Source organism: Scatophagus argus, chromosome 2 (assembly GCF_020382885.2).
Source record: "Scatophagus argus isolate fScaArg1 chromosome 2, fScaArg1.pri, whole genome shotgun sequence".
Lineage (NCBI taxonomy): Eukaryota > Metazoa > Chordata > Actinopteri > Scatophagidae > Scatophagus > Scatophagus argus.
Window position 1 is genome coordinate 22,558,222 of NC_058494.1, and position 25,719 is coordinate 22,583,940.

Consider the following 25,719-nt stretch of genomic DNA (forward strand, 5'->3'; position numbering starts at 1 on the left):
AGGAGAAAAGTGCATAGTATAAAAATAGGATAAAACAAAAACTAAAATCTCAAGTACAGGTATTTACAAAAACTGTGTTCAAAATTTTTTAAGAAAATTTAAAAATACAGGTATGTACAATGTGTAAAAGTAGAAGTAGCCAATATGTACATTGTATATACAAGTGAGTGTGTCCGTCACAGTGCTGAGTTTAACAGTTTGATGGCAACAGGCAGGAATGATTTCCTGTGTCGCTCTGTGGTGCATCGTGGCAGTATGAGTCTGTTGCTGAACGAGCTCCTGTAGCTGATCAGCACATTGTGGAGAGGGTGAGAGGGAAAGTCCAGTATAGTTCTTATTTTGGACAACATCCTCCTCTCAGACACCACTGTCAGAGAGTCCAGTTCCTCTTCCACAACATGACTGGCCTTCTTGATGATGAAAACAGGCTAAATGACAGTAAATGTACACACTAGTGGGACATCACAGTGCCATACAATAACAATCACTGTTATTTTCCTAGCGAGGACACTTTGCATTCTGCATATACCTGATTATCAACTATAAAAATACAACCGCCTCCTCGGTGTGAAGAGAAAAAAAGAAGAAAAAAAATACAGAACTGAGGCAGTTAAAATAATGGCCAACAATAAACTGAGAATCTCATGGACACAGCAATGCTAAGCTGTGAGCCTGCCGCCTCATACAGCAGAGGCCACCAGGGCAGAAAACACACAGATGTAATAATAATAATAAAAACTCCATGGCAGCTGCAGCCCACAAAAAACATCAAAGCAAAGAAGAGACATCTTTTGCTTATTCTTCATAAGCATCATCATTATTATTATTGTTGTTGTTGTTATTTATGAGGAAAGTGACCACCTTTCGTTTCTTTCTCAGGGTTCTCCTGTGGCTGAGGATTATATTAACTCCTCCAAACACTAACAGTCCAAGTGCTGGTAGTGCACACCGCGATGAGTGCCTGAAGGAGTGTGGGTCACAAATTGTTGTTTTTATATCTCATGCATTTATTCTAACAACTAAGCTTTGTCAAGAGATAAAGTAAGAATATCAGACTCTCTTTTCAGGGTGCTAAATTATGACATGCAAGAGGCGTTCTGATGTTGCAGTTTGTAGCAAGCAGCCTGTATGCACAGTGGTGGAAAGTCACTACTCTAACTCAAGCAGCCTACTGTACTTATGTACAACTTTGACTGTCCTGATGATTGTATTTATATCGAGCATTTCCAATAAAATGTATTGGAAATGCTCAATATATACATATAGATATAGATCTATATATATGTATATATTCAGGTATTTGTATTTTGAGTACAATACTTTCATCTTACTTTCATTATTATATTTAGCCTACTTCTACTACACTGCATTTCTCAGGCAGTTATTGTAGCCTACACTTTGTCAACAGCTTGTTTTACATGTGTTAGGCTCTTCCGGTTGATACTTAAAATTAGTGTCTACGAAATATCTCCTAGAGACATCAGTTAAATGTAGCAGTACAAAGAAAACAAACTAATTTCCCCGCAGGGAGACAAATGTAACTTTTAACCACAGTTGAAAGCGGAACGAAAAACTCCCGCAGGTCCACTGCCGGATTTTTTAAGAGTGTGACATCGAACGGAAGTAAATAACAAAAAGCGCCAGTAATGTCAGTTTCACGGAAGACGAGAAGTCAGCGTAGACGCAGCGCAGTCAGTCATTTCATTTGCAGATAAGCAACAATGTCTTCGCTTGAATGTGTGAGAGAGTTTGTCAACGAGGGACTAACTTCTGCTGCTGAAGAAATATTCCGGGTTTTTAAAACAAGCCATCTTTGAGTACGAGGAAGAGATAAACCGTCAGCGGAAACTGTTGGATGTCGTTTGGAAACCTCAAATAAAGTTACATAGGATAGGTTTTTAAAACTTAGTTGTTCTAGTAACACAAAACAGAGAAATTTGATTTACACACAGTCTTATTTTTTTTAAAATATATATATATTGTGGTGTTGATTTGCTGGCATTTTTCTTTAGAAACTCAAACGAAGTGAGACAAATGGACAGCCCTTATTGAAAGTGGACACAAAGTTAATTCACTTCCAGTGTTGGTGCTGTGCTGAGTTCTGCCTCCCTGCTAAGAATGACATCCCCCTGCAAAGTGCACACAGCCTCCAGATGTTTTAATGATTCCTAAAGCAAAGTGCATCTTAAAAAACAAAAACAATAAAATGTCCTTTATTGAGTTCACCAGCAAGTCTACAGTTTACAAACTTTTATAGTCATCAGTGTTTTATCAGAGTGCTTGGTCTGAAAAGTAAGAATGCAAAGTTAGTGTAAAACCCAGTCACATATATAAGAACCCATCAGTGCCTTCCTATAAAAGAAAATTTTAAGAGAGGATTTAAAAGATGCTGATGACGCAGCCTGCCTGATGTCAACAGGCAGAGAGAGCGCACCTCCATGATATATTACATGATAATTTAGCCAGTGCCAAAGATGAGTCTGCAGTGTACACAACAGAATATCTTAATACTTCTTTACATTTTGGGCAGATCTGAATGCATTTAGATACTTTCACCTCTTTGAGCCTCAAAGTTGGGGGCAGCCGTGGCCTAGAGGTTGGAGAAGCGGCTTGTGATCGGAGGGTCACCGGTTTGATTCCCCCACCGCACGGGCAGGAAAAATTTGGGTGGTGTGGTAGAGTGATTAATGCCCCCCTCCATTAGCCGGCCAATGTGCCCTTGAGCAAGGCATTTCATCCCCAATATGCTCCCCGGGTGCTTGATGCAGCCCACTGCTCCTGTGTGTGTTTCACTACATGTAATTTGCCGGGTGTTGCATGTGTGTGTTCAACTAAGGATGGGTCAAATGCAAAAGACAAATTCAGTGTGTGTATGTAAAAATATATATACTGTCAATAAAGCTGATTCTTCTTCTTCTTCTTAAACAGTCGCTTCCATGAAATCATCTGCGGAAGTTAAAGGGGAAATTTCTAATAATGCTAATAAGATAGACAACAGCTTGTGTTTTTTTAAATATAGATTATATTAATGAAATGTCAATAAATATAGATGAGTAAAGAATACAGTGTTTCTCTCTGACGTGTTATGGTAGGAGAGGAACAGTGTAAAATAGAATGATGTAAATACCTCAAAATTGTACCTCGTAAGTACTTCAGTAAATACTTTCACCATGGCTTTCTGGCAAGAACATCAGACATGAGAGGTTTTAATTATAAAAACAGCATTTTATTTTCATTTATTATGTGTCAGAAATTAAGTTACACACATCATGTGGAGAAAACTCCTCCATCCTCTTTGCTGGCTGCCCCATAGGTGATCATTTGTCTTTTTCAAAGCACAAACATCGTTGGCATGAGGCACACTCTGTGTATCCTCCACTGTACTGACTGTGTGTTTAGTATTGCAGCAGACTGATCTATAATTTATTCACAGTTTGACTCAATAGTGCATCGGTTGAGAATCATCCCGCAGTCATACCTCAGAATCAGACATAATTTATGGAGCGTACATGACAGATTTAGTGCAACGACCTTTATATGTTACAAATCAAGCCTGTCAAAATATTTTTAATTAATTATTTCAAAGCTGTGAAATGCAGAGAGGAAATCAGAGTGATGCGGCTCACTGAAGCCAATGAATTCCTTTATTACCTGACTTTTAATCTGAGTATCCATGTAATAGGCACTTGAAATGGGATATTTGGCTGAAATGACAAAGCACAAGAATAAAGATAGCTTAAAATGAAAGCGGACGGTCATTTTAAGTTCATGCAAGTGCCTCCTCCTGCACTGAAAGAGAATATCCTATAGCCTCATGTCAACACTGGGATTCATCGTCATTATTGTATTATGACAGTATCCCAAATAAGACCATGATCAAAGTGAGGTGTTTATGTGCCTTTTAACTTCATGTCTTAGAAGACCCTGCACACAACATCCCAGAACATTCTGGTTATTACTGTAGAAAAAAACTGCACTCACACAGGCGGCAATCAGCAGACAGCAAATATTGTGTATTATTATCCTGACTAATACTGGATTATCCCAGCTATCGTTTGCCGATTTGTTGCATATGACAACAGACACTTCAGATTCAGGAGGTCTATAACATTAGGACTTCTCTGCTTCTCAGAGGACGCGATGGAGACATGATGATGTCATCGGAGTCGTCAGAGTCAGTCGCAGCAGCTCCACCGGACTCAGCTGTGCAGTGAAGATTCGTTTGGTCTGCGGGAGGTAGTCACAGCATAATTGTGGTTAATAACACTGTAATTTTGAATCCAGAGCCACTTACATACTATGCAAATCTGACCATATTTACTGACCTCATAACGTACATATCAATTGTATAAACCACTTGTAAAAAATATCCATAGCAATACCTTTATATATGTAACTGTAGATATTGTGGCTTACTGCATTCCATTGCCTTGAACTTGTTACATGTGTAATGACAATAAAGTTGAATCTTATCTAATCTAATCTACTGTGGCTGATCCGAAGAGCTTTTAACAGTTTTTCCTCTAACCTGTTGTGGGTGTCACCCTGGAGGAGTGAGTGCCAGAGGCGAGCCCGGGGTCATCGTCTTCTTCTTCTTCTTCTCCCTGCTTTTCATCGTCTTTATGGAGGGATGCAGCACCTTGGCAACACAACACATTCAGTAACCAGCCGCTCACGGCTCAGGTCAGACACATCCTCACAATGTACGCGTAGATGACGAAGCTGTGGTACTTTCAGCAGGAAGCGCTGAATTAAGGCTTTCTGTACTTACATTCCACATGCATCAACACCGTAGCCTGTAAATGACTGCTGTGTTTTTCACCATTACAGCAAAACAACAGTTACAACAACCCTGTAGGCAGAAACACGGTCCACGCAAGAACACACACACACACACACACACAAATGACAATGCCTGGCCCAGCTGGGGCAGTAGAGGAAGAGAAAAAGGAATAAATGAGGAGAGAAGATGTGACTAAGTGTCATAAGTACGGCAGTCATACACACGTTCAGCTAGAGCTTCGTCCAACTGGTCAGCCATAGTGACTGTTCAGAGTGGAAGGGAACCCAGACAGAAAATGTCGGCCTTCTCTCGTTTCATGGTAAAACGGTCACAGGCTGCAGGCTGTTCAGACTGCAGCTTGTGCAAATCGATCTCACGTAGCTTAAAATGTCTGCGTTTGTGTTCTTGCATGGACCGTGTTTCTGCCCTGTCTTCTCGCAAAAAGCCTTAAGAAATCGTGGAAATCAGGAACACATGTTGAAGCTTGACCAGCCCAAAAGCACAGCCGATGCAGCGGCTGTCTTGATGAAGGGGAACGCGATAGAGAAAGGTGAGTTTTTAGGATGGAGTCTCTTGAACAGTGACAAATGTTAGCTCTTTAGGGCTTAATGTGAGGTAGTGACATTTCTGGAACCGCAGTGCCGCTGAGTGTCTTCAGCTGCAACTGGCCATCAAACTTCTGTCTGCAGAGGAGACGCGAACCCTAGAATTAGATCAGTGTGCCAGCAAGATCCATCACTGCTCATGAAAGGCGTCAGGTGGACGTGATGATCAGTTCTGAGATTGAGAGCAGCTCGATGTCATGGCGTTGTATACTCAAACAAACAGCGAGGTCAAGCCCTGACTGACACTCTAAGGGCTTGTATAGATGGTGTCTTTCCTGTCAAAGTTGTATGCCTGTCCACATATCCAGCATAAAGAAGTCCCAAGTCATCAATCAGCCAAAAACACAAGTGACACTCACACAGCACAGAGGCATCAAACAGCAGGCGTATGCTAGTCTAATATGCACTGTTTACATTTCTCAAGCATCAGCATGAAAGAACTTAAGTCTAATGCTAATGAGAGAAACTGTTTTGTCTACCAGTATTTTGTTATTTTTTGAGCTTATTGGTGCATGATGCTATAGATCAGAAACAAAGTATATGTGAGCCTCACCTGCTCTGCCGGCTGTGTGTGTCGAGCGAGCTCTTCTAGGTACCAGCGTGGGCAAATTGTTTCCCATTAGAGAAGGCACTGAGAACCCGGAGCTAGAGCACAAACACACACACACACACATATTTATATATAATGTGGCAAAATGCACTTCATGTTCAGCTGGGCACATTTGTCTGCGTAAACATGAGTCACCTCTCTATTGCAAGGCTACAGCGAGTCAAGTGTCCCCTGAATGCAGACTGCATCATTGTCAAGGCAGCCACATCCAGCTCTCCTTCCACAGGAGATGCAGCATCACCGCCGTTTGTTGCTCCTACAGACTGAAAGGAGGAGAAGAGGAAGAGATTGATTAAAAAGGAAAAAGAAATAAAAGTACATGAGGATAGTTAGAGTGTGATAAGTTTGGTATCAAAGCTTGCAAATTAGAATTAATGGCTGGAACTTGAAATGGAAAATGATGTTTGTGCATAATTTTCTCCTCTTGGCTCGACTTTATGGAACAATAGAAAGAAAATTGGATCAAGAGACAATCAAAAGCATCTGTAGTTGTAGCAGGCCTGTGAAAGGCCCATCCAGTCATTGCATTCGGCCCAAATATGGGGACATGATTCAGTGGCTGTGAGTCTATATGGACGTGTTTGGTGTGTGTGTGGGCGAAACCTTATTCTGTGTGTGTTTCAGCAGGTCCTTGAGCTGTGACTCTCTGAGGAGGTGGCCTCTTAATGCTGACTGCAACATCACAAAGTCCTTAATATAGAATGCAGAGAGACAGAAAGAGAAGACGTGGGGCAAAGCGTCTGGACATTTTTTTATATCTCTCAGACATCAACAGCTTTGAGCTTTGAGCTTTTGAGCGGTGCGGTACCTACCCTGTTTCTGTGCTCCCTCCAGTTTGTCTGGATGACCAACGCTGCTTTCTCTCTTTCTTTCTTCTCTGCACCCGGCTGCTCATCTCCTTCATCCCCTTTCTCTTCTTCACCTCCAGTGTCCCTCTGTTGTCCCTCTTCCACACCTGCTGTGTCCTCGTTGTCCTCCGGTGAGGTGGTGGAGAGAGAGGAGAGCTCAGCTTGTGCACATTTAGGCTGGTCTTCCAGAGTTTGGATCCTCGCTCTCAACTGGTCCACTTCCTGTCTGAGAAATGGGAACATACAACATAAACAAAACGCCACTAGCTGCCTTAGTTGATGTCCTTTAACGGTTAGCAGGTCTCCGTTTCTTGCCTGGCTGTTATATATTTAGACATTATTTCCATACAGACAATTCTCCAGGGAACCTTTATGATGATGCCAACTGTGTTTGCGGGGACATTTTTGATGTGACTACAAAGCATACGTGACAGAGGCATCAGCTCTGATCTGTAGATTTCCCCCTAAAATTACAGTTTCAGATGCAGTTATGAACAAAGCAGCTGGCGGACGTTCTTTTAAATGCCACAACACGTTCAAAGAATATGAAAATGTATTCAGATGCCTTTCGCTAAAAGCAAACAGAGCCTCACAAATCTTTACAATCTCCAGCCCACAAACAGCAGAGACACAGTGATACATGGATGCCATGTTGAGTCACACACATCACAAACATACTTATGCTCCTGTCTCTCTTTGTCTCTCTCTTTTGTCTGTTCGGCTTTCCATTGTTCAGTCTCCTTCGCCAGTTCTTCCTTTTCTGTCTTCAGCTCTCTCAGTTCATCACTGAAAACACAAACACAACACAGATTCAGTCTTGAAAACAAAATTCAACAATAACAGGTTCCTCACAACTGTCACTTATGTAATATTATGCTAGTATTAAACTTGATTTCTCCTCTGATGTATATCATGAATATCATGAATTTAGACATTTACTACAACTTGAAAAGATGGTGTGTCCCATGGTGTGAAAGCTGTAGGTGAACTGAGTGGTCTCAGGTTGCTGCTCACTCACTCTTTACTTGACAGAGTCTCTTGAAGCTCCGCCCTCTCCTTCTCCAACTGGCTGAGCCGTTCTCTCAGATCAGAAACCTCCTCCCCTTGCTCGGTCATCATTCCCACGGAGACCACTGCCTCTGTTGCCATGGAAAACCCCACAATCTCATTGGGCGTGGCTTGGACCTCCTGATCCAATCGGTCGCTGCTCTTTGCCGGCTGGGCTTGTCGTTTGCTGTCCTCCAGCCTCTGATAGGACGAGAGAGGAGTCAGTTTGTGATGTATCTGTGTGGGACAAACCGATACATGTGACTGCACGTGTTTACATGAGCAGTTAGTTACTGTTTTCCCTCACCTTCTCCACTTCCAACAGCCTTCTCAACAATCTCTGTTTACTCCACTCTCTGTAACCTGGGAGACACACACACACACTTTGTCAGTCTATACAGATTAATTTATCAGACTATAACAGGATGTTGAACTCTAAATTAAACACTAAATTATCTGTCATTTACCAAGTTTGTCTGCAGGACTGTTGTTTAATGGCTATTTATTATGTTTCATTAATTCAAGTAACTGTTTCCACTTATAGTAGATCATTCTGTAATATTTTTTTTATTTGTGTGGCTGATTTAATCTGGTCAGTTTTGGAAGCAGTGGGACGAAGGGTGTCAGCGTTTTCTTTGTTTTGCTGTGTGAGAAAAGACCTTTGATTCCTCCTGCAGGACTGTCAGTGTCGAGCTCCTCTCTGAGCGAAGTGTTCTCCTGCTGGAGCTGCTTCAGGCTCTCAGACAGACGGCGAACCGTGGAGCTTAGCGCTTTCTGCTGCCTCTGGGAGCACTTACTCTCTGCCCGACTACTGCAGATAGAAGAAGGGGGGTTCATGGGAAAGATAAGAGATGCAGGGATGGCAGTATTTTTGAACGTTCAGCAAAAATCCTACAACCCTGTCCTGTGAATGATCTGTGCGGACATCCAGGATGTCTGACCACTGGTTTCACCTCACCACTCACAGAACAGAACTCCTTTAATCCCCTTCGCCTTCCCAAATGTTGCTAACTCTACAGTAATAAAAAAAGGTCTTTATAAGCTAGATGTCCATGATCACAAAAAACTTTTATGACGAGACACACGTCTGATGACCCACATTTACCCATTCAGATTTATGTTAATATGATTTTCTGTGAAGCAATTTGGCCTCTAGCATAAATAAAGATAAAGGTTAAAACTGATCAGCTGATGTGTACCTCTTCTCTGCAGCTTCTAGAAGTATCTTCAGCCTCTGGATCTGAAAGACGAGACGCACAAACTTAAACGTCACAGGTTAGGTGAGATTTCTTTTCCCACAGCTGAGCTCAAGCAAAGTAAACGTGATGATAACATCGCATCACAGCAGGAAAAAGTTCTTTCATCCAAACACTATTTTTAGCTTGTAAGCTTCTTTCTCTCATTCTTTTGGTGGTTGTTTCAGGTGTTTGGCTTTGAAAGATCTGTACGCAGTAGCACACCAAAAACTTTAATTTAACAAGTAAAAACATTCTGCATCGAGAGGCAGAGATGTTACCTCTTCAAAGTAGGTTTCTACTGTAATCTTCAGCTCCTCCAGGTTGGTGGTCCTCAGCTCACTTTGTAGTTTACTGGAAACCCCCCCACACATACACAAAACCTGAACATTATGCTGCTTTGCACATAAACCAAAGTGATATATGTAAAGATGAGGGGGGTCGTACCTCAGAGCATTTTCTTTCTCTCTACACTGCTGCTCCAGCTTCAGGATTCTCTGTTTCAGCCCATTGAGAACCTTTATGGACAGAATCAATTTTACAAAATCCGTGGACGATCAAACATCAAATAACCTCTGATATCTTCATCACACACTCACCATGCTCCCTTCTTTTTTCTTATCCACCAAACTACGAGTATATTCAGATCCCTATAGAAAGAAAAGGTTTTAAAAATGTCTCTCTTGTTCAAAGTTTCTATGACAAAAAAAAAAAAACCCAAACAATTTAGTGACCATACTTTAGTGGGATCCAACAGTTCTTCTATCTGTTTCTCCCTTTTAGCGTTATCTTCCTCCAGGCGGCGTAGTTTGGCTTTCATTTGATGGTTGTCAGACTTCTGTGCCTGGAGACTCTGTAGATAACAGGACTAGTGACTCATCACACATCAAGACAGGCACAAAACAAAACGTTCAACATTTAAAGAGTGCATATTCAAATACTGCAGCGCAAAATCTAAGTAAAGCTTTAATCTGTGTGTTTGTGTATTCCTTTCTGCTGAGGAATGAAAGTCTGAGACAGCCACAAGCATTCATTGCACTGCTCAAGGCCATTTCAGCAGATCAGAGAAACACGCGTCACATTACACTGATGCCAAGCTCCTCTGCAGAAGAAAAATCTCCCTTCTCGCTACTACTGACGCAGCCTCAGGCCTGTCAGCACATTTTAGCATTAATCCACAAGCAAGTCAAGTGCACAACATTCCTTGTATAACTCTTCTACCTTCTTGAGGCGAATAATCTCATCGTACATGTCCTCCTTCGCTCTGTAGTCACCTGTGCTGACGGCGAGGCCTGCAACACACAGGAACAAATGGGGAGATGGTACATAATCACACAGAGTCACCCACATTCCCACCTTGCAGCTATGAAACACCTGGAGGAGTCCTGTCTGCCTTCTGATACCATCTCCTGAGACGATCCTCAGCACAAAATCTGACCTTCAGCTTTGCTCGTCTCGATTTTTCCTCGCTTAGTTTCTTGTTCTGACACACTGTTCTCTCACCATTGGACCCAGAGTGGAGATGTTTGTGTTTCCTCATGCTCAAGGTCTGTTTGAGAAGCTCAGGTGTGACGTCGCACTCTGATCGCAGCGTCTGGGATGCATCTGAAAAACAGGCAGACAGAGAGAGGATCGAGATATTTCCCAACACAAATCAATACTCCAACACCTTTAGAAGCAAGTTCCCTCAAGCTCCACCGATCTAATTATGTTTTTTTAGTTGTTAGCGCTGTCGCCTCACAGCAAGAGGGTACCAGGTTCGAATCCCAGACTGGGCCCTTCTGCGTGGAGCTTGTATGTTCTCCATGTGCCAGCGTGGGTTTTCTCCGGGTACTCCGGCTTCCTCCCACAATCCCAACAACATGCACATTAGGTTTATTGGCTACTCTACATTGCCCCTGTGTGAGTGTGTGGTTGTCTGTCTTTGTGTGTCAGCCCTGCAGCTGACTGGCGACCAGTCCAGGGTGAATCCTGCCTCTCGCCTGTAGTCAGCTGTGACTCTCTGCATTATGGGGGCAGCCGTGGCCTAGAGGTTGGAGAAGCGGCTTGTGATTGGAAGGTCGCTGGTTCGATTTCCCCCACCGGACGGGCAGGAAAAGTTTGAGTGTGGTGGAGTGATAATGTCCCCACCCCGCACTAGCTGGCTGATGTGCCCTTGAGCAAGGCACTTAACCCCCAATATATGCTCCCTGGGCGCTTGATGCAGCCCACTGCTTCTGTGTGTTTCACTGCATGTTGCATGTGTGTGTGTGATTCAAGCAGTGATGGGTTAAATGCAGAGAAGTAATTTCCCAGTTTAGGATTAATAAAGTATATTAAAATAAATAAATAAATAAATAAATAATATTATGCAAAACAGTACCTACAACTATATCCTCCAAAGAGATCATAAAACTGTATCAGCACCTCTCTAAAACACAGAGAGAATGCGGAAGACATGACAACTTAAAACAAAAAAGTTACTTTGTGTTTTTCAGGTTACTGTAAACTTAAAGCACCTCTGAGGAATTGCATAGCGAGCAAACCAGTTATCAGCTGAACAATACGAGTCTCTCACGTCTCAATCCATCCTCCTCCCTCCATCCCTCCTAGGGACAGACACTTCAGCTGTGTTTGTGAGGCGCCTACCATGGCCGTTGCTGAGGGATGTGAGCCGAGCTGAGCCGCTCTCCCCAAATGTGTCCCGTCTGGTGTCCCCCAGGGCAGCCCTCGGCAGTCTCCAGGCCGCCACTGCTGCTCTCCTGGGGTTCACGTTCATACTGGAGAGGTATGGAGACCCTGCACACACACACACATTGCCATATGTCAACAATCACATAATGTGAAAAGTGGATGGATCAGATGATCTGCAGTTACTCCCACTGAGCTGCTTGGCAGGTCTTACGTGGAGAAGGAGGAGGCTTGACGGAAGACGTCTTCCTGCTTGTTTTCTGACGGTGAACAAATACACAACATTAAAGCAGAGGAAATGTGTACTGATCAAAACCAAAGTGTCATGCAAAAGGAAAAAAACAATTAGTTAGTTTAAAAAAGTCAGTTTACCTTCTCCAAAAAATCAGCAGAGAAAGAGAAGCCATCCTGATAGATTAGACACAGAAGTGACTATCAGTGACCAAGATTTCACAACACTTATGTTTAATCTGCATCAGTCCAATTAACCCTCATAAAACAGTGCCTCCCAACCCCAGCACACTGACATTCATCAGTAAGAAAAAAACTAATTTTATAACACAAATGCTTTACTAAAGCATTACAAAGAGACATCACCTAAGTTTAAGAACTTACAAACCAAAAGTGTTGTTAACAACTGCCACGAACTACTGTATTATGCGCAGTTTTGGGTTACAAATCGCACGCCTGGGCGCTTTAAATGAGTGCTTAAAGTTTATTTAACAGAGTCAGTCGTATTCTTGACCTGACCAAAGCTAAGGACTCACCAGCTCCTCACAGTCTTCATCTGTCTGAATATCACTCGCCTCCAGAGACGTTTTAGCAGTTGCACTAAACATAGCTGGTAAGCAAACGTTACGTTACGTTGGAAAACTTGACTTTATCCGTGTGTAATGCTCTCATTTTCTTCCCTAAATCAAAAAGCGCACTTCAGTTTGCCCCTCCTGCTAGTAGTAAAAACACGGGGCAACAAAAGAGACGTTAGCTATGCTACAAGTCGGATTTTCGTTCACAACACAGCGGATTCTCCATGTAATAAACCGGCAAGAGACGCTGTTGACCATAACTTCCTGATATCCGTTAAAATTCTGTTTTCTTTCCATGAAGACGACTGTTTCCACATCGGTGTTGCAGATTGAGTCGTCTAGCAACCAGGTAGCGGTTAATGAGCAGCGTTAAGCTAGCTAGAAAAAGTCAGAGTCTCACCGGAAACTATCTCTGTGCCTTCAAAATAAAAGAACACACAACGCAAACAATAGCAAACTTCTATCAAATTGCGCGTAAGGTTACCACAAATTTCAACCAACTGTCATTTTTCTATGGCCTATGCAGTGAAACAGGTCAGACATTTGGAATATTTTAAAGAATATGGAAATGTGCTTTTCAATGAGTGGTTTGACTTGAAAATTCAAGCCGGTTGTATATATTCAGCGTTAGTTTGCTTGACAGAACTAATAACTAAACCCCAAACTAAGGGCTGAATGTAAATAGTTTTCTTATCCCTCCTTGCCTCGGACTCATTTCCTCTCGTTTCCCATTGGTGGAGAGGTTGTAAAAGGCGGGATCTAAAGTGTTTTCCTCCAGTAGCAAGAGAGAAGTGGACGAGGAAAAGTGAACGGTGAAGGAGACCGAGCCAGCAGGTCCGTTCATGTCTGGCCACAGCAAGTCAACATGGGGCTCCCATGTTGCACAGTTCATCACATTTTACAGAACATGATTGAACATATAAAACATACGTGGAAACATTCTTAAGACTGTTTATACTTCTACTTAAAATAATATACAATGCTATTTATACTATATTTATAATGCTTTTAATATTTATGATACATATGAACAGATTTCAAACCAAAGGCAGTGCCCTCTCAGTAGCTTTAAAACCTAAATCTTTCGGTCATTTTTTGCTTAACACTTTTGAATAAAGAGGTTCAAATGTAAAAAATACTCAACAATGCAACAGCCTATTGGACAAACTGTAATACTTGCATTGGCTGTATTTTCTCATGAAACCCGAGTATGAAGCCACAGTTCCCACAGCATCCTGTGAGTCAAAACATATATTTTTTTAGTACATTTTCCCTACTTTGTATTTTCTTTCTGTCTTCTTCGCATCCCTCGCCTTTCTTCCTTTCTTCTTCTCAACTCTGAGTATGTCATGACTGTGTTGCCATCTCTTGCCCTACAGACCATCCTATTGGCATACATGTGGAAGCAGGCAGTTGATGCACCTCTACCGGAGGGAACATCAGCACAGGTGAGAACCGCATCGCTGGATACATTTGTGTTCGTACACTATAGAAATGTATGTGAACTTGCTCCACTCTCTCGTGGAAACTGCCCCTCTCGTCTTCTGCACGGTTCTTCACACTCTCCTCCTCCTCCTTCTCCTCTCTCAGCTCTCTGTGGAGGACGCAGTGGGCTGTTGTTACTGTCTCATATTCTCATCCGCACTGTTTGCACAGGTGGTGGACCCCTAAAGGCACACAGTCCGGCACACCAGCAGGCTTTTGTTCACAGGCAAACAAGCCTGTTGTAGATCTCATATAAAACATATAGAGGTCCAACTTTTTTTTGTTTGTTTTTTAATAAAAGAGTTCAACCGGTTCAACAATGAAAATCAGCATCTAATAATCTGAAAAATGTGCAGTGTGACTTGCAGTTGATGTGATTTCTATATTTCTTTTAAAAAAAATCAAACAGTGATCCCCTCAAACGACGACCGCTCACCACACAGACAAAATATTTCCTCTGATGATCCTCTGCACTCTTTCTCCCTTCTTTTCTCCATTGTTGCTGGCTATATGGAAGAGAGTCTACCTCGCATGTGTGTGTGCGTATATTAGTATGGACAGCATGCTGTATGCCATGTGTGTAAAATGTTGGCAAAGGTAGCATGTCTGCCACCTAGTGAGTGTCAAACTGCACTGCATGTGTCCTGGAGGTCAGGGAACCTGAAAGGCCACAGATTCAGTATATGAATCTGTGACTACTCCTAAAGTTCAGTTACAGTGAGAGCAAGGACTTTGTTCTTTGAAATTTGTTTTTGTCATTTAGAGGAATCCAGAAACGGATCCATGCAAATGTATGCAAATGAACCTCCTGTGAACTACCCCTAAAGCCTGCTCTCTATTGACCACGAATTTCCACCAAAGGAAAACAGGGCTAACGCGAGTCATGTTTCCTCAAATTACATTCAACGGTGCAAATGAAAGCTTCTTAAGCCTTGAGGAGGAGTTCTGCACCTCTAGAGAAAACGTAAAGTAACTGAACTAACTGTATCACTCCATTGGTATTCTTTAAACTCTGTAGGAAACACTCACTGTAATCAGATATTTCAAAAACAGAGCAGCAGAATGTGCCCAAAAGGCTTAACTGGACAAATTGGCTTCTCATGGGGCATTGCATTACCCTGCTAATATTATTGTATTAAGTGTGAGGAAAAGATAAGCACACACCCAGTAAAACTCTCCAGTATAAACAAAGGTGGATGTGGAGTCATGACAGGAGCTGGGGAGGGGGGCAGGGAGATGTTATAACAGACATATCCCCTCTCACCATACAGCAAACATACGTTACCATGACAAGATGTCACCAGGGACAATTAAAGGCAGAGGGAGGAGAGAGAAAGAGACAGACAGGAAGAGAAGTTCAGTGTGTTTCTTTCTCTTCTAATTCATCCAAATGGTGCTGGACTGGGCTGAGGTCAGGACTCTTGGACACAACGTTGGAAACAAATGTCACGTGCTGTGGCAGTACTTTAAAATGTCCTTTAATTGGCCCAAACACAGACAAGTGATCAGACATAAGTCTACTTTGAGCCACATACAGTTCAATTTCTGATATCTCTGTATCTTCACGGCCAACACATCTTGCACACACAGCCCTGAGCACAAACACTGTACTGTCAGTGGGTGAATGGCTCTGTCCATGTGGAAGTGAGGCTGAAAAGATTACAATCAAAAGCAGGGAGAGCAGGGGGAAATATGGATTTGTGGGAAACTGGTATTAGTAATGGTTCAGATGACACAGTTGGCTCTGTGTGTGTGTGTGTGTGTGTGTGTGTGTGTGTGTGTGTGTGTGTGTGTGTGTGTGTGTGTGTGTGTGTGAACAGGGGTGGGGTGGTTAGACAAAACTGCAGTAATCTCCCTGCAGCGCCCCTGCATCTATCTGGGGCGTGTACTACCGTTATAAAACAAAACTCCCAGTCCTGCAACTCCTGCAGCTCCAGCGAGGCAGTCTGGATTTGCAGTCAGGGGACACTCATCATCATCATCATCATCATCAGTCAGCACAGGGCAGAGCAGCTCTCTCTCTCTCTCTCTCTCTCACCCTCTCCCTCTCTTTCTCTGTCTCTCCCTCACACACCCCCACACTCACTCCCTCTCCGTCCGTCTCTCTAAACAGGCACAGCATCTTTTTTCTTCTCCTGACACACGACAATCATGTCCACAAACGGCGCCGACGGGGACCTGCTGCAGATCCCCCTGGGGCTCATCAACAGCGTGGGGAAGTATCTGACCGCGGAGACTTTCGGCTTCAAGATCAACGCCTCGGCCAGCAGTCTGAAGAAGAAGCAGACCTGGACCCTTGAGCAGACCGGGGAGGACGGCAGCGCCGTGTTCCTCCTGTCCCACCTGGGCCGGTACCTCGCCGCGGACAAAGACGGCAACGTTACCGCAGACAGCGAGACGCGCGGCAGGGACTGCCGCTTCGTCATCACCGCGCACGAGGACGGGCGGTGGTCTCTGCAGTCCGAGCCGTACGGCCGGTACCTCGGCGGCAGCGAGGACCGGATCACCTGCTTTGCGCAGACCGCGTCCCCAGCAGAGAAATGGAGCGTGCACCTGGCTGTGCACCCGCAGGTCAACCTGTACAGCTTTGCGCGCAAACGCTTCGCCCACCTGAGCGCGCAAGGGGAGCGGCAGGAGGTGTCAATAAACCGGGATATTCCCTGGGGGGTCGACTCGCTTGTGACTCTGGTCTACCGTGACCAGCGCTACCACCTCGAGACCTGTGACAACCGCTTCCTCCGCAATGATGGCAGCCTGTCCGCAAAAACGGACAAGGATACGGGCTACATGCTGGAGTTCCGTTCAGGAAAAGTGGCATTCCGCGACTGCAACGGTCGCTACCTGGCGCCCGTGGGCCCAACCGGCACAATGAAGTCTGGGAAAAGCACCCGGGTTGGGAAGGATGAACTGTTTGGCCTGGAGCGCAGCCACGCGCAGGTCGTGCTGACTGCAGGCAACGAGAGAAACGTCTCCACGCGGCAAGGTGAGGCTCAGCAGACGGTCACATTTCACCATATAAAGATGAAGTCACTGCATAACTGGGCACACACCACATGCAGCTGTTACATGATTTTGACGTGTGTGTGTGTGTGAGAGAGAAATCAGAAAAGAATTGGAGACTCGTGTTGCTTCATTCTTCACATCATGTGTTTTTCATTATCATGCTCTCACTTTTCTCTCCCTCCCTCCCTCCCTCCCTCTCTTTTTTGGCCAGCCTCAGCCAGCCTCTGCCTAGCTTAACATTTTTCTGCAGTAATTCTACCCCTGCATTGTAGCTGCTGCTTCAGGGTCAGCCTCAGCCTGCACTTATCCGTCATTCTTTATCTCAGAATAGACTGAGGACAGACAGAAAATGAGGAGGGATTTGTTTAGGAGACAATGGAATAAAATGGAGGGAGAGAAAAGAGACTGAGGGAGGTGTGACTCAGGCGGTCCTGCTGAATGTGGATTTTTATGCCACATGAAACCTCTTTGTCCTGCCGGGCACATGGGACTGATCACTGACAGTGTAGTTTGACCATGCAGTCAGTGAGGTTTAATGCATGCAGGAATGGTTGGTGTGCATTCCAGGAGAGATGGACTGTGGGAGAGGGAAGATAATCTTTGTTTAAAGGAGGTCGTTGTAGGGCAGTGACTTGTGACCTGGTCTTTCACTGAAGCTATGGCCTCTGAGCATGCATGCAGCAGAGGCAAGGAGACGGTGTTTTAACATCCATACACACATGATTTTGGGGCCACCCGTGCTTCTCTTTTTGGACATGCACAGGCATTTTGTTAGCCAGCAGCTCAACTGTGAAAAATGGGTTTTTGTGTCAGCCTCTCATTGAAGAGCAAGAGTTTTTTTTTTTTTGTCCGAAGTGGAGGAATTCACAGCTGTCCTTTTTAAGTCATCAGAGACGCGTCTAAAGTCGAGTTTCGAGTCTCTATAAGACGGTCTTTCCAGATTTGAACATTTTCCCTTCAAAGCTGCAAAGTTGCACTAATTAATGGTTTTACATTAAAAGTAATAATGACTCAGCTGTGCAGTATTTTAACATTTTGCAGCATGTTGTTTCAATTTTACAACCTTCTGTCTCTGATGTGTTTATAACCTGTTCTATTGCCCCTAAGTTTCTGCAAGTCAATTAAAAATGTTTTACTAGTGTTCTTACTGAGACCTTGCCTTTAAATTGGCCTAATGGTGAATATAACAAGTTTTGTGCCATGGAAAGCTTGTCGGATTTCTAATTTCATCAGGCCAACACAAGAGACTTGAGTGGTTTTGCTCTCCAGTCTCATGTCAGTTCTTCAGGAAGTCAGCTCTCAAGTCATGATTTTTGGGACTTGCAGTGTGTATGTTCTGAATTCAAGTCTCAAGTCTGTTTATATTCAGCATGAGAGAAGCAAAGATGTTAATTTGTCCACAGTGTCCTCATCAGACCAAAATGCAACACAGCAACAAGATATTTTGCATTTGACTGATAATTGCAATTTTTTTTTCTTACCTTGACCAAAAACACCCCAAACCAACCCATAATTAGTCCCTTTGAGGATATCCCCTGTGTGGGTGCACAATGCAACTAAGTCCAGTAACAACCACACCTTTAACAGCAGGGCACATATAGTTTAGGATGATCTGTCACTTTAAGAGTCTATCTGGGGAACCTCATGAATTAGAGGGTAGATGAGTCTCAGACAAGGAGAAAAACCTCCAGAGACAAATGAAAACTGACAGCAGACTGTCCCACTTTTCTAGGCATGGACCTGTCAGCCAATCAGAACGAGGAAGGGGACCAGGAAGTCTTCCAGATGGAGATGAGCCGCGAGGACAGGAAGTGTGCCTTCAGAACCTCCGCTGGGAAATACTGGACTCTGGCAGCAAGTGGAGGACTGCAGTGCACCGCCTCCACCAAGTAACCACACACACGCACACACACACACACACACACACACATTGCATAACGCTGAATATCAAACACTTTATTTCACACACACACCCGTCCTTCACAGCCTGCTCATGGAGTTTGTTTGTCACAGGTCGGCCAACACTTTCTTTGAACTGGAGTGGCATGAAGGTCGCGTGTGTGTGCGTGCAGCTAACGGCAAATATGTGATCGCTAAGAAGAACGGGCAGCTCGCTGCTACTGTTGACAATGCAGGTCAGTTTCTGATGTTTCTGAACTGAGGCGAACTCTTGAAAAAGAAGCAGCGCTGGAAAGTGACCAATTACAAGTGCTTTGATCAAATAGAAAAGTAGGAAAAATCAGGATTCTGTTTTTCTGATCAAGTAGAAAGTTTTCTCTCCAACCCTAAAGTGGAGAGATAACAGACTGGGCACCCACTTTCCACTTTCCCAAAAGCATATTTATAGTTTAGATAATTTGAGTATCATTGTCTGTCTATTGGCTTAGATTATTTCAGTTTGTAGATGAACCATAACCCTTTACAAGGCCCAGATCCGTTTGACACAATCCTGATCAGCATGTCTCTTCAGGGGAGGCTGAACAGTTCCTGATGAAGCTGATCAACCGTCCAATCATCGTCCTTCGCGGAGAGCACGGTTTCATCGGCGCTCGCAAAGCTGGAATGGCGACCCTGGACTCCAACCGGGCATCATACGATGTTTTCCAGCTGGAGTTCCACAATGGAGCTTACTCCCTCAAAGGTGAGCGAGACAGAAAAAAAAAGTCAATGAGCTTAAAGACTTGTTGTGGCGTTTTTGCATGTTTGACATACGAACTATATATGAGAAAGTTCTTTTTTGGTGCTAACACTTGGTGATGTCACAGTCCAAAATGCTCAAATCCCACACAGTGACTCACTTTTTGGCCACTTGACAACATCAGAAACAAGGAATTAATAGAACATTAACATTGTACCACGCTGAGATTGGAAACCTATTAGCAATCTGTTGCCCATTACACATCCAGAATATATACAGTATGCACTATATGGACAAAAGTATCAGGACAACTGGCCATTACACCAACAGGGACTTTAATGACATCTCGTTCTAAACACACAGACAGGTTTGCAGCTGCTTCCACTCTTCTATGAAAGCTTTCCACAAGATTGTGTTGTGTTTCTGGGGGAATTTGTGCCCATTCATGCAGTAGAGCATTTGTGAGGTCACACACTGATGTTGGACCAAAAGGCCTGGCTCACAATCTCCGTTCCAGTTCATCTCAAAGGTGTTGGATGGGGTTGAGGTCAGGACTCTGTGTGGGCCAGTCAAGTTCTTCCACACCAAACTCATCCAACCATGTCTTTATGGAGCTTTGCTTTGTGCACTGGGGCACAGTCATGCTGGAATAGAACAGGGTCTTGGATACTTTTCTCTATATAGTGTATGAAGCAGTATTAGCAGTAATGTAGTTCATTTGCTGAACTACATTCACCAGCTAGCCACAAACTGTGTCTGTGCGCTGCTCGGTGCTGGACAGGTCATGTACTGTCAGATTATCAGAGCTTTGTCACTGGAAACAGCTGCGTCTGAGTCTTAGCTAGTCGCCAACAGCAGCTGTCGGACGGCTGTGTCTGGAAAAAAATGCCAGTAGAACAGCGGGACTGACTACTTCAGGCTGCAAAACCAAAACAATGAGCTGAAAGATGCTAAAATGCTGCATACATCACAGGGTTGTTAATACTTTCTGTGGCGCTGAGGATACAAACAGGCATCCTTGAAAAATCTCAGTGCGAAGGACTTTTCTAGGATTTGAAGGATACTGTACATCAGCACAGTGCACTGGCAGCATTCAATGACTTGGCATCCTTGAAATTCAGCTTTTTCAGGATCTTTGTATCAGATAATCAGATGATGTATCAGATAATCCTCTGCACAATGTCCCTGTTTGCTCTTGTGTCGGCGTGGGCCTTAAAAATAGTGCTCACCACAGCCCTGTTTAGCTCTGCCGTGCTTTAGAGAAAATCAATATTTAAAACATCTAATGGGGATAATATTATGGCCATATGGGTCAACAACTGCCAGTCATCTGAAACCTTTTACCAGTTCAACCAGCAAACCTACTTAGGGCTGCACAATGAATCAGTATGGCCTGTTGTCTTTCCCCTGCATGTAACATTTCAGTGAAAATGATGAGAAGGAAGTTCATATCATAAGGCCCTTACAGCAAGCAGCAATTTGATTATTTAACCCGTAACTTTAAATACGTAAACAGGTCGGCCAACGTTACATGCACCACGGGTGAGTCAGGCTTCATTAAGTGTGTGTTGTTTGTCCAGACTCCCAGGGGAAGTATTGGTGTGTTGGAGACGACACGGCGGTGGTGTGCAGCAGCTCCACACCTGTCCAGTTCCTGTTTGAGTTCTGTGATCTTAACAAGATGGCCATTTGTGCCCTGGGGGGGAAGTACCTTAAAGGAGACCATGCCGGTGGGCTAAAGGCCAGCGCCGACTCCCTGGACAGCGCCACCCTTTGGGAATACTGAGAAAGCACAGCCGGACTTCTCTACTGTCTGACACAACGCTTCAAACTATTGATAGATACTCTTGGTAGCTGTTTTTTTTTTCTTTTTTGCATATGTGTGTGTGTAATTGTGAATTTGTCTGGATGGATGTGTGGTGGAAATTGGAGCTGACAAACTGTAAGTCACAGCACCAAAGCACTATAGGTGTTTAATTTTGTATTATTTTTCTTTCTCAATCAGTATCTCTTCTTATTGGGCTTTTTACTGGAGTTTTGGATTTACGTCGACTTGTCGTTTTAATGAATGTACCATGGTGTGGTTGCACATTGCTTGTTACACTTCCAGTCAAATTTACCCAAGCTGTACTTGATAAATGTGAGGATGACCGCTGTTACTACTTTTGCCTGTCCGTGGTGAGTACTGGTGTTAAACGAACATGTAGAACGCTATAACTCATGACCTACAATATCTAACCTTCTCCCGCTAAATGTCCTGCCGGCTCTATTTCACTGCATTCATTTCCTGTTCTCTTTCAAACCGTAAAGCATAACACACTTCAGATAAAGGGATGTTACTGTCTCTGCTGTAAATAAGGCTTTCTTTTTCACTTAATGTGTCAAAAACATAGTAACCATAGGAAACAAAATGGGGACGTGAAAGAAACAGGATGTGGCTGACTGATTTTCTCCGCCTGGATGTTACCTACTGCTCCTCTCCAGTTTTCCTGTGTCCCTCTTAGATGTGCAGACAGATGAGATCTGTATGCAGACAGTGCATCTAGAGAAAGTGGGCAAAGGTGTCTCTTTGAGTCTATAATCCACTCTGCTCTTTCTGGTTCCTCAGATTAGTGTAAGGTTTTCAGTCATACTTCAGGAGGGACAAAGGAAAGGAAATGACGAGTGTGAGGAGCAATGGTCCTCAAAGCGCTTTCTTTTCAAATGAATGAATAGGAGGTGATGGGTAAGGCCTACTTACTACACATTCAAATGCACAGAAATTCTTACACGTATGCAGTCACGGGTACATGAATTCCAACTGTGACACTAAAACTGCACATTAATGTAGTGTCCAACTGCAAGAAGTCAAAAGCACATGTTTGTTGGGATGAAATGTCTGCCTTAGATTGGGTGCTGCTGCTGCTACTGGTGTTAGACACAACGACGGAGTCAGTCATCTCTCTGGCTGTTACTGTGCCTGTGCCTTCCATAGAGCGTTTCAGTCTTTTTCATGTTCTTACATTTGAACTGAATGACCGAGTAAAAACCCACAATAAAGTTTTCCCTCTGAACAGTGGACCTGCTCGTTTTTTATTTATTCTTTTTCTCTTTTTTTGCCATTGATTTGTCTACATAAATACATGAACATTCCTCAGACAGTTTTCATTGGATCTATTTTTCTACCAAAGAAACAGTATTTTCGCATATTGTTTTAGCCATGGCTCGAGTTACAGCCCTGCCAGTCCACCACTTTGGAATCAAGACTTTTGTGGTCATGTTTGAATGCGCATCGATGGATTCCCATGTCAAAAACCTTTCAGCAACAAAATAAAATGAAATAATAATCACTGCTGAAATCTTTGAAAAGGCCAGAACCAACAATGGCCTGATGCTTTTGGTGCTCCACAAAAAGCATTAAACTCACATGAGTGAGCCACAATATTACACTGGGTGTTTTGAAGTTCCCTCCCTTCAAACCTGAATAGAAAATGAGCACCATGGCCTCAATTTTAGCTAGTTGTTGCAGTTTATCTGACGTGGCTACTCTGATAAGAAAATCCACTGTCATGACTGTAGCAAATGCTGCTGTGTGTGGGAGAAGGAAGAAAGCGCCTGCATCGCGTCCCCTTGAGATTTCACTGAGCCAAAACTGTACGAGAGAAAGGAAAACGAGGGTAGAGGGAGGTAACCTGCTCCACTTTCTCTGTCCTTCTGCAGAGGAAACTCAGCTCTCCCACTTGGTAACAAAAGAAAAGAAAAAGCAAAGTCATTCTGCTGTGTGCTAAACTTCACATGTGTGTTCTGATGCAGAAAGACTGGAACGGACCTGCGGAATCTCTGCGTGTTGCCATGGTAACAGGTCGTGGCAGGGATGGAGCATGAGGAGGGTGGATGTTGCGAGATCTAACAGACACACACACATCAATCGCCTTAATAAACCCTGTTACAGTGTGAGTCAATAACAACTGCTTCTCAGGCACTTAAGACACTGAGTGACTGATAAAGGGCTTTTTGTAAATAAAAACGTTGAGATAAGGGCGACAGAAGTGGAGCTTCCCTCGTGCTCACATTACACAATAATACTCCCATTTCTGCCTTGTTTGAGTTGGTCGTCTGTGTTTGTGTGTGCAAAACCTGTCGTCTGTAGGAGAAAACAAATGGCGGAGCCTCACTAAATTTCTCTGCTAGAACAAAGCTAATGTGGCACTTGAGTGGATCCTCCGCATCTCATGGTCTTCATCAGTGGATGGAGTTTGCTCAAAATGCAACTGGTAGTAAACTGTGAGGGAAAAAAACACTAGTGAGAGAGGACCTGGAGTTGAGATTTTCTAATATATTTCAAATATCAAGTTGGCCAAGGAACTTTAACGGCCAAAACAGTTTGATTAGCCTGCTAAAAGGGGTTGTACCTGTGAACTGTATCACTGCTACCTCCACATGTACAGTATATTGCATATGAGCATGTAATGTTGTCCTAATGAGCCTACTGCTGCCATCTAGTGTGGTCCGGCGGTCTCGCTCAAGTGGTGTGAGGAAGATTTTGATCTGGTTTCACGATGTGCACCATATGCCCAAAAGTATGTAGACATCTCTGTTTTTCATGGTTTCGGTGGCTTCGGTTAAGAAGTATCACTTTTATCACAGCATACGCTTATACTTCATGCAATAGTGTGCTTCAAACTTTACAGAACTTGAAACTTTTTTCGTTGAAGGCTCCAAAGGTTGAAGGTTTCAAGCAGAGCAAAACCAGGCCCCATAAAGAAACTAGGCTCCAAAATCTTGTGGCAGCACCTGAAACACTAAACAAATATTCTTCATTATTTAACAAGAACATGCATTTAGAAAATATTAGCTTTTATTTGTTTTTCATTTTCAAAAATTAAAGATTGGAGGCGGTTTATCGAGAGGTTCAGCAGTCGAATGCGGGTGTGATGTCAAGATGTTTTGTTTGGATGCCCCGCGCGTTTGACTTTGTTTGGCTTTGTACACACTCCTGACAGTACTGCTGGGAATTCAGCCCTAGAGAAACAAATACATTACAAATGGCTGCTTTCCAAATGGCCATAAACGCTGACATTCACGCCAAAAGGCAGGCCTGCCTGAAATGATACAGAGAGTGAGCAGGTCCACATTAAAGTATGCCCGACCACTGCATCCTGTGAACGTGCTGTTGCAACCGGGGGCTCATATTAGTTTGTTGGCAGGTTTGTTCTTTTTATTATTTAATTTGTTCCTGTCTTATTTGCTCCTTTATATTAAACAGAAGCACTGACCTTCTTCAAGGATACAGATAAGGGACAGAACAAACCAATGCACACACTCATGTGCACGCACACGCTGACAAATTATCTGCGTATCTGTTTGCCGACCGATAGTCACGTCCAGCCAAATAATCAGAGTCAGCAAGAGACAGAACGTCGGGGTTTGGATGTGTGTCTCGTAACGATGATGAAACGCTTCAGGAGAAGACAATTAAAAGGTTCTGTAAAACCACGTCGATGGCCTCATGCGAGCTTGACCTGTGCTTCCAAATCCTGCTCTTCCTACCCATCTGTTGTGCTGTTTGACTTTACCACCTCACTGAGTGCTTCTCAACAAAACCATGCAGGTGTGACCCCCTCATTTGCTAAATGTTAGGCTGCTTAAATCATCTACAAAAGTTCATCGAGCACCACGATTAAATATTCAGACCAAAACCCCACCAACTTAATTCCAATGTTTTGAATAACAGGAAATATGTGCGTACAAAGTGTAAACAGCAGATCTTTGCGGGAGATCATTAAAGAGGAACCTTCCATGAGTCATACCTGGTGTAAATATGACAACACGTGTCCGTATCTTGGCTGTGTGTGTGCATGAATGATCATCTGTTTATGACTGTGAGTTCCCTGGAACAAAATAAAAACCACGTGGGAACAATGGACCAAGAGCAAAACTAAATTAGGGAAATTAACCAGAAACAAAGTTACAGTCATCAAGTATTAATGTGTGGCATTTTAGTTCAGCT

General features: G+C 43.5%; 2 protein-coding genes across 2 annotated transcripts; one reads left to right on the forward strand and one right to left on the reverse strand.

Annotated features, from left to right (window-relative positions):
• Nucleotides 1-3,204: 3,204 nt before the first annotated feature.
• Nucleotides 3,205-12,988, reverse strand: iqce (IQ motif containing E). Its single transcript, XM_046370874.1, has 21 exons — nucleotides 12,566-12,988; nucleotides 12,171-12,206; nucleotides 12,013-12,058; nucleotides 11,757-11,906; nucleotides 10,632-10,733; nucleotides 10,350-10,420; nucleotides 9,868-9,981; nucleotides 9,728-9,778; nucleotides 9,576-9,646; nucleotides 9,410-9,482; nucleotides 9,093-9,133; nucleotides 8,553-8,704; nucleotides 8,201-8,256; nucleotides 7,865-8,094; nucleotides 7,525-7,632; nucleotides 6,811-7,072; nucleotides 6,602-6,688; nucleotides 6,134-6,261; nucleotides 5,942-6,033; nucleotides 4,529-4,639; nucleotides 3,205-4,227 (listed from the first exon to the last, which is right to left on the reverse strand). The coding sequence occupies exons 1-21, from the start codon at nucleotides 12,635-12,637 to the stop codon at nucleotides 4,103-4,105; spliced, it is 2,178 nt and encodes a 725-aa protein (XP_046226830.1). The 5' UTR covers nucleotides 12,638-12,988; the 3' UTR covers nucleotides 3,205-4,102.
• A 995-nt stretch (nucleotides 12,989-13,983) lies between these two features.
• On the forward strand, nucleotides 13,984-22,788 carry LOC124049356 (fascin-like). The gene is made up of 6 exons (XM_046370886.1): nucleotides 13,984-14,052; nucleotides 16,203-17,072; nucleotides 18,825-18,981; nucleotides 19,106-19,227; nucleotides 19,563-19,733; nucleotides 21,311-22,788. The coding sequence occupies exons 2-6, from the start codon at nucleotides 16,241-16,243 to the stop codon at nucleotides 21,514-21,516; spliced, it is 1,488 nt and encodes a 495-aa protein (XP_046226842.1). The 5' UTR covers nucleotides 13,984-14,052; nucleotides 16,203-16,240; the 3' UTR covers nucleotides 21,517-22,788.
• The last annotated feature ends 2,931 nt before the right edge of the window (nucleotides 22,789-25,719 follow it).

Bases quoted from the DNA above. Each gene is read 5' to 3' on its own strand.
- LOC124049356 (XM_046370886.1), top strand. From the start codon at position 16,241: ATGTCCACAAACGGCGCCGACGGGGACCTGCTGCAGATCCCCCTGGGG. The intron at 17,073-18,824 runs GTGAGGCTCAGC...CCACTTTTCTAG, and splicing joins AAACGTCTCCACGCGGCAAG to GCATGGACCTGTCAGCCAAT. The intron at 19,734-21,310 runs GTGAGCGAGACA...TTGTTTGTCCAG, and splicing joins TGGAGCTTACTCCCTCAAAG to ACTCCCAGGGGAAGTATTGG.
- iqce (XM_046370874.1), bottom strand. From the start codon at position 12,637: ATGTTTAGTGCAACTGCTAAAACGTCTCTGGAGGCGAGTGATATTCAG. The intron at 9,483-9,575 runs GTACGACCCCCC...GGGGGTTTCCAG, and splicing joins GAGAAAGAAAATGCTCTGAG to TAAACTACAAAGTGAGCTGA. The intron at 6,034-6,133 runs GTGACTCATGTT...TTTGTGCTCTAG, and splicing joins TGTAGCCTTGCAATAGAGAG to CTCCGGGTTCTCAGTGCCTT.